General features: G+C 44.2%; 1 protein-coding gene across 2 annotated transcripts in view; it reads left to right on the plus strand.

Annotated features, from left to right (window-relative positions):
* Window positions 1–2,259, plus strand: part of uvrag (UV radiation resistance associated gene) — a 126,349-nt gene extending 124,090 nt beyond the window's left edge. For both annotated transcript variants that reach the window (XM_034099680.2, XM_071205392.1), the window contains one exon: window positions 622–2,259. In XM_034099680.2, the coding sequence (XP_033955571.1) occupies window positions 622–1,387 (766 nt within the window). In that variant the 3' untranslated portion in view covers window positions 1,388–2,259. The remainder of the gene's footprint in view (window positions 1–621) is intronic.
* The last annotated feature ends 6,791 nt before the right edge of the window (window positions 2,260–9,050 follow it).

A 9,050-nucleotide genomic window follows, 5' to 3' on the forward strand; every position in this document is an offset into this window, starting at 1 on the left:
TTGTCGACAGGAAAAGATTTACAAGGACATCTATTATGAATCCAAGTCCAACTGAAAAGGCAGAGATATGTCCTTCAACTCGTTAAGCAACACATGTGAAGCTCTTGAGCCCCGGGAGGCCCTGCTTCACCTTTGACCCCAACAGCACAGTGCTGGGCTCCTGGCATAGTGGAATGGTTAAGCAGAGCGCTAAATAGTCCTGTAATTTTGCGATATGGCCTCCATTTAAGTACATGTATGGCTTTAGTACTGGGGCCAGGCGTGGTGTCCCCCGAGTCCGTTATCTTTTATGGAGGAGAATGTCTGACATATTTGGGCGGACGCCTGCTGCGCACTTCCAGCACACAGTTGAGTGCAGTCCCACAGGATGCTCAAATGTTTTCTGAATGTTGTAAGTTGGAATGATTTACAAAGAACTGCAGCTGTGTTTTTCCTCGAACAGTTGGGTGCTTGGTGATCAGTAGAGAATTAGGTCCAAAGGGAGCCTGGGACACTTTACGTTTGGCTATAGAGATTGCTACTTAGTCTTATCTCAATGTCATACTGCACATAGTGGTCGTTTGATTGTCATTGCTTTTATTTACATCCTTGATTATTTCTGTCCTTCTCTTTGTTCCTCAGTGACAGACATCACGTCTCGAGCTCCATCCCAGTCCCAGCCAAGTCTCAGCTGGGTGTGTCTGCTGCTTCAGAGATGGGCTTGCCCTCCCACACCAGCTCCCCCGACCGAGGCCTGAGGAAGAGGGCCAGTTCAGAGGCAGACAAGCCCACTCCCCCTCCCAGCTACAGCACAGCCATGGGGGAAAAGCAGAGCCTGGCAGCGCCCTCTCCCTCACCCCAACACCTGTCCTCCTCCCTTGATGCCGGCATGGCCTCTCTCAACCTGGCCAAGTGTACGGAGCCCACCGAGGACGGAGAGGAGAAGGAGGAGAGCAGGGAGGCAGAGGTGGGGAGATGCAGAAGCACAGATGGAGAGATGGAAGTAGACAAAGAAGAAGAACCTGAGCAGCAACCGACCAGTAGCACTGTTGCGTCTCACTCTCTGACAGTGCAGGACACTGGAGAGGACAGCAGTCAGCACACGGCTTCAATGAACGGCTCCGTCAGTCTGGCTCCAGAGCTGCGCTGCTCTGTGGAGCAGGCTGAGGAGATCATGGGCACAGAGGCCACCGGGTTAGGGCTGGGGGTGGGGTTAGGGGTGGCAGACGAGGCCCGGATGGAAGACTACCGCTCCATCCCGGTGGACCACGCAGTCGCGGTGGAATGTGACGAGCAGGTGCTGGGAGAGCTGGACGCGGCCGGCTTCGAGGAGTTCTCCAGGCGCATCTACGCACTCAACGAGAACATGTCCAGCTTCAGGAGGCCGCGCAAGAACTCTGATAAGTGAGGCTAGCACCTGAGGAGAGAGGGGGGCATGGAAGACTTGCACAGGGACAGACACATGCAGGGACATCAGGGCGGGTCCACTCCCTCATCACAGCATCAACAATGATATGAGCTATTCTGGAATAACGACCAATTTGCACTTCTTGTAAACATTTCCATAGTAATCTTTTAAATGAAATGCAGTTGTAGTGTAAGTATTGGGACAGTTGGCTTTACTTGTATTTTTGATGCCAGCATTCATATATTTTTAACAATGGGTGGAACAATGCTTCGTTATTCAGACATTTTTAATACAACTACATTTGGACTTGAGCTTAACAATGGCCCTTTTGAATTAGTGTTGTTGTTCACTAAAAAAGTGAAACGTTGACTTTAATGAAATGCAGTATGTCAACAGATTGTGTTTGGTTCGTTGGAAGCAATATTATTAAGTTTAAATACAACATATTAGGTTCAACTTAATATTATTGCTTGAAACAAACCTAAGAGTGATGTGAAAGTTGTTGACATGACAACATGTCATTAATGTCAGTGTTTCAGTGTCTTCAGTGAAGCCTGTTGATCCAGGAGACATGGGACCATACCGCAGAACAACTCAAAAGTGTCAATTGTTTTTCAAGTCCTTCATGCAGTACCTTGTTTGCTCTTTACTTCTTGCACACACATTATTATCTCTGAACTGCAAGATTCACAGTGCGGGAATTGTTTCAACTTGAAACATAATTAAAGAGAATAATCTTCTCTGAGCCGGCTGTCCCAGCACTGACACCTTAGACTGAACAAGCAAACGTTTAGACGCTTCCCGAGCCTTTGTGTGTGTGTGTGTGTGTGTGTGTGTGTGTGTGTGTGTGTGTGTGTGTGTGTGTGTGTGTGTGTGTGTGTGTGTGTGTGTGTGTGTGTGTGTGTGTGTGTGTGTGTGTGTGTGTGTGTGTGTGTGTGTGTGTGTGTGTGTGTGTGTGTGTGTGTGTGTGTGTGTGTGTGTGTGTGTGTGTGTGTGTGTGTGTGTGTGTGTGTGTGTGTGTGTAGACGCCGTGTGTAGACGACATGTGTGTCGCAGCTTCACATTAGCATGCAACAGCTACAGTGAGGTTTCAATGAATCCCACCAATGACCTTTGTCAGCAGGGTTTTGCCCCCACACATGAGGTGAGTCATAACCAGAGAGCCCCTCCCCCGTCATTCTCCACTCGGAGTCCAGGGTCTCCTTCAGGTCTTTAGGTGAGGAGCGGGTGTCCGCTTGGAGCTCAGCACATGGCAGGGATACGGTGCAATTATTTTTCTGTCCATCTCCATGTTCTCGATTACTCTCTTTTTCTTTTTCAATTTGAATGTACCCCATTAATAATAACATCCATGTTAATGCCACGTCCACTGATTCTCATACTCAGTGGAGCAAAGAGTTCATTGTGTGTCTGCATTCTGTTGGGATGTCTCACTCAGGCTTTACTGTAAGTGTTAATGTCTGTGATGTGGTCCTGTGTCCATGTTCTGAATGCTTTCTTGCACTGGTATTCAATGATTGCATTATTTAAGTCTCAATGATTGTGTGCTATGTTTAAAAGAAAATCCATATTTAGTTGAATGTTCCCCACTCACATGGGATGTCGCTCATTCATATTGTTAGACTTATGTTAAAGCCTATAAAAGCTACAAACAAACAATATTACCGGTGTCTGGTCCTGAGGCAGACGGCTGCTCTGCATCGCCGCCATGACGGATGACTCTTCTGCCCGCTCTGTGGAGAGCTATTGTATTTAATACTAAAGATAAAACCTGATCATTTCCATGCTATAAGTTCAGTAAGTGACCGTGTACAGATACTTTTGTATGGAGGGTTTTTCTTATTAAAGACTTACATCAATGGCATGGATGTATGTAGCCCCCTTGAGAGTGCTCGGCATATATTTCTATTGGTGTGCTCAAGTTTAACTGTAAGGGTTTTACAGCAATAAAATGTATCAAACATGCTAACCAGCATGCTATCTTGCTCACATTGACAACATGCCGACGCTAGTTACGAAGTTATAATGTATACCATGTTTCACCATCTTAGTTACAGATTGTTAGCATGCCAACAAATACTCTTTAGGACGAAACAAAGAGTCTGATGGGAATATATATCCTAGTTGATCAGGTATGTGGTAATCAAAGTACTAAAGACATTAGACATTTGACCTGATACTTACACTACCTGAAAAGTCAGAGGATCACCAAAGTCATGTTTCATTCTCTTGAGGATACGTGCACTAAACGTGCATTTGTGCAACAAATGAAATGGCAATCCAACCAGTAATGTGGAGACACCTCATGGTGGAGGCAGTGGCGGTTCTAGGCCAATTAGACTGGGGGGGCCAGTTGTTTTCTGAGGGGGGCACAATAAATGCAGGACGAAAAAGACAAAGACAGTATGAAGTAATTGCGCATACACCTAAGAAAACAATGCAATACAGTTATTGGTATTTTTTTCATTACACATTATTATACACTTACCTTTATGTACTGTTTGGGTCTGTGGGATTTTTTTTGAAATGTTGTAGTGAAATGCATCAATCTGGTGCTCTTTGAGCACAAAATGAATTGATGGATACAGCTCTCAACTCTCAGGTGAAAGGGAGCTGTATGTTCATTTCATTTCAAACCTTTATTTATACAGATAAATCCCATTGAGATCATTGATCTCTTTTTCAAGGGAGACCTGCTCAAGTAGTTCCACATGAAACATAAATACATAAATAGAACAACAAAAGGACATCATCCAGCATCATTTACATAATTATCCACATAAACAGGTACCAATAGCTTCCGATTGACTAGCATCCAACCGAGCTTTAAAAACATTTAGTGGCACCAGATTGTTCAGTTTAGACTATTCCAAGACAGAGGAGCTGCGCATCTAAAAGCTGTCTTCCCTAAGACAGTCCTAGCAGTTGGCACATTTAATAAAACCACAGCATTCGATCTCAGGCAGTAGCCACTTACAATTCTCCGTGAGATCAGGGAGCAGATATAAGATGGAAGTTTCCCTAGCATGGCTTTGTATATAAAAATGTACCAGTGACTGAGCCTCCGTACAGTTAGTGAAAGCAAACCAGCCCTTGCATACAGGGTACAGTGATGGGTTAATGCTTTACAGTTTGTCACAAATCTCAGTGCGCTGTGATACGCAGCATCTAACTTGACCAGGCAATGGGCAGGTGCATTCATATAGACCAGATCCCCAGAGTCCAGCACAGGTACAAAGGTCACAGTGACTAGCCTTTTCCTGGCCTCAAGCGGGAAACAGGACTTGTTCCTGTAGAAGAAACCTAGGCTGAAGTCGAATAGTCCATTTAGCTTAGGAACCTTCCTAAAGGAGTGAAGTGACCCGGAAGTCCCTCAGTGGCAGCCATGATGAGTGCCGTTCGAATTCTCTAGAATGATGAGAATGATAGGAAAGGAGGTTTCAAACTTCCTTTATAACCTCCTTTAGCTTAGGAACCACTGGACCTCCCTAACCGGCAGGAGAAGCGAAAATGCTGCCCCACAATGCCTTGCAGCCGCAGCATTTGCCGTCACTCAACAGTCGGCCGTTCACGGAAACAACCGATTATGACAGAGAAATGATATCATGAAAGTTACGGTGCTTATTAAGCATTTTAAAACATAGGTGGTAAGTTGCCAAAGTGCTTTGTTTTGCACGTTCATCAGTATTATAATCAAAAAGAGAAATATGAATGTTAGTTTTCACTGAAATGATCAAATAAAGTCAACATTTCAGTCTTTACTGAGCTGTGTGGGGTTTGTTCAACTTCTAAAAGATGTTTGAATGGTGATATACACAGTGATAGATGTTAAGGACTAACGTTTATAATAAATACATTTGTATTGATTTTAAGATCTTTAGTTCATACAATCATACGTATTGGGATCATTGGTATTAATGTGGACCGGAGGGAGAGGGTGACGAGCATAAGTTTCACTTTCCTTTTTTATTTCACTTCCAACTTTGGTCCTGAAGAATATGTTTCTCTGTTGTCCACGTTCATAAAGCAAAGCAGCAGCATCAGAGCACGGTGCAGAGTCTCTAGATGAGTTTACAGTAGTCCCTCGTTCTTATTAAACATCCATGTTGTAGTCCGCTGTATAGAACACTGTGGTTTCCATAGTTTCCCCACAGCAGCAGACGCACACAATGACGTCCGCTGGCGCATCATAAACACGTCGGATAGTGAAAGTGCATTCGGATTCTCTAAAGTACTGCAGTCTCTTCTCCTAAGTCCTTTTGAATTCTGCTATCCACTATCCCTTAACCCCGTGACGTTTCACTCAGAGGTCAAGGAATAGACGATAGGGTTAGAACTTAGGAGCTGATCTTTGGACTATTCGACTGCAGCCCTAGCCTAACCCTCAGCTTTTTAAGCAGGTTATTGACATGAAGTTTAAAAGAGAGACAATCCTCAAGCCAGATACCAAGGTATTTGTAACAGGTAACCACTTCAAGTTTTATTCCTTGCGTAGTTACAATATCTAAAACAGGCTCTGGTGTCTTTTTAGCTTTAGAGAAGAGCATTACCTTGGTTTTCTCAACATTTAAAAGAAGCTTTAGTTCAGAGAGCTGAGTCTGAATAGTGTTAAAAACAGCCTGTAATTTAACACCAGCCTCCTTAATGGAGGGACCTGCACAGTACATCACGGTATCATCCGCAGAAAAATGTAAAGTAGCTTCATTCACATTTTCACCTAAACTGTTGATGTAGATGGAGAATAAAAGTGGACCTAAAACAGAACCTTGGGGAACACCATTTGCAATGTTCAACCACTGAGAAGACAGCCCATCAAAGTGAACACATTGGGACCTTTCAGAGAGGTAGTTCACAAACCACCCACTGCATGGCTGGACATGCCTATACTGGCTAGCCTCTGCTTTAAGATGAGATGATCGACGGTGTCAAACGCTTTTGAAAGGTCAATAAACAGAGCTGCACAACTCTGCTTATTATCTAAAATACTCGCCACATCATTTACCACTTTCATTGTGGCAGTGATGGTGCTGTGTTGCTTTCTGAAGCCTGACTGATGTTTAGACAGGATGTCATTTGTACATAAAAACACCTTTACCTGTTCACTCACTAAGCGTTCAAGAACCTTAGCCAGAACTGACAACTTTTGGCCTATAGTTATTTAATAAGGTGGCCTCCCCTCCTTTTAGCAAAGGCAGGACATACGCTAACTTCCACCATTTTGGAATTGTGTTAGTGCTGAGGGAGAGGTTAAAAAGAGTAGGGAGAGGTTGAGAAATAAAATCTGCAGCTATCTTTAAAAAGAAAGGTTCTACGTTGTCCGGGCCGGCCGGTTTCTTAGGATCTAACTTGGTTAAAGCTTCACGAACAACATCAACAGTAAAAGGGGTAAAACTAAAAGGGTTTTCCAACACACGTTTTTCAGAGTCACAGACTGTAGTGTTCACAGAAGCAGAGTTAGTGACAGAATCAAATAGAGAACCACAGGACACAAAATTCTCATTAAAGCAATTTAGCATAGAAGCCCTGTCCGATATAGAGCCAGATGCTGTGGTAATGCACGGAGGTAGCTCATTACGGATATCGCCGGTGGATAACGATTTAATGGCTTTCCAAAATGTTCCAGGATTATTCAGATTCTGTGTGGTTACTGACAGTGGTTGTGGGTACTTTGATTTAGCACTTTTGATATGTGAAGTGAAGCTATTTCTTAGCTGCCTAAAATGCAGCCATTCTACCTCTGAGCCTGATTTCCTAGCCTTTGCCCAGGCCTTGTTTCTCTCATGAAGGAGACTGGACAGATTAGCAGAAAACCAAGGATTGTCTCGTCCCTGTACTCTAAATGTACGCAGGGGTGCATGTCTATCAATGATCTCCATAAAACCAAGATAAAAATAAGACCATGCGGTTTCTACATCAGCACACAGATCGATTTTACCCCAATTAAACCCAAACAGATCATGCACAAAACCCTGCTCCACAAAATGTTTTTTGTCTCTCTTAATGATAATGGGAGGTTTAACCTTTTGGACCTTAGTGTCCCTAATTGTGGCTACAACACAGTGGTCACTCAGATCATTTGCAAATACTCCCACAGATGAGTATTTATGGAGAACATTAGTTAAAATGAGATCAATTAGGGAGGATTTATTAGGGGACTTAATATTTGGGCGAGTAGGACCGTCCACAATCTGAGTAACATTTAAAGAGATACAAAGGTTTTTAAAATCCTCTGACTCTGCAGTTAACCAGTCCCAGTTAAAATCTCCAAGTAGCACTATTTCCTTGTAGTCTAGTTGTGATAAAAGATTTGCTAGTGAAGACAAGGAGTCTTTGACAGCTGAGGGGGGTCTGTAACAGCCCACCACCATGACCTGTTGACCCTTTGCCACTTCTATATTTAAGGCTAAAAATTCAAAATGCTTACTGATAGATTTGGAAACTAATGTGGTTACACTGAACTTATTCTTAACATAAATTAAGGCCAAAATAGATTTGTTTAGCCATGTTTCTGATAAAACAATGACGTCAGCGTCAGTCGAGCTCTCCCAGATACGGACAAAATCTAGTTTACCTAACAGACTGCGCACATTCAAGTGGATGAAACCCAACCCAGACCTAGCTTTAAAATCAGCAGGAGTAGCGATCTGACTACTACTAGAGGGCGGACCAGGGTTAGGTTGTACATTTCCTGACAGTAATAACAACAAAAAAACAGGCATCTTTTCCTCTTAAACGACACACATACATTGTCATCTAATTTAGAAACACCGGAAAAGTCTGCGAGAGTGTGATTTGAGCTTAAGAAGCAGTCCTGAAGAACCATCATCGCAGGAAAACAAAAAAGACAAACATAACATTTTGTCGAGCAGATTGACTGTGACAAGGCAACCGGTAATTGTTTGAGCAACACATCCGAACCTTTGCAGGGGATGCCCACTGCGGGTGGCAGAACAGACCTGAATCCAGTAGACTTCTCAGAATGACTAGAGATCTTCTCATAGTCCAAAACAGTTAACAGGCACAGCAGAATCCCGATATGGGCCATTTTCCCAGACCAGCACACAGTATCCGCGATGTTCCTGCAGCAAAATCAGCACAGCAGCAAAGGACAGGCGAAAACAGCAGCGTGGAAGCGCTCCGGTCCCTCCGTGGTATCCCCGGGGTGAAAGCAGGCCTCTGCAACAGCAGAACCAGGACAGGTGGAAAGCAGGCCCCAGCGGTGGTAAAATCCTCCTCCGCACAGCAGTACACGCCCGGTGGAAGCAGGCCAAGCCCGAAGCGTGGATCCACTCCGTCTCTCCGCGACCACTCCGGGGTAAAAACCTCTCCAGTACAGCCGTATTCTACGGGTGGGAGCAGGCCTCCGTAGATCGCAGATCTTAGGCAGCAACAGGTGGAGCCACTCCGTCTCTTCGCGACGAGCAGGCCTCCGTAAATCGCAGATCGGTTTAATACAACAGTACTTCATGGACAGGGAAGACTCCAGGTGCATCCTGCTTTGAACTCCTTGAAAGTCATTAGTCTGGCAGGTACGGCTCATAATCTGTTCCATCTGAAATATATTTGAAATGTATCTCATTTTAGTGTTGTCAGATTGAACATGTTGTGCTCAGCTCTCCTGGCTGGTGTACCATGCATCCCTTTTTACTGTAGTTGGGGATGA

The sequence above is a fragment of the Pseudochaenichthys georgianus genome, chromosome 14 (genome assembly GCF_902827115.2).
Source record: "Pseudochaenichthys georgianus chromosome 14, fPseGeo1.2, whole genome shotgun sequence".
Lineage (NCBI taxonomy): Eukaryota > Metazoa > Chordata > Actinopteri > Perciformes > Channichthyidae > Pseudochaenichthys > Pseudochaenichthys georgianus.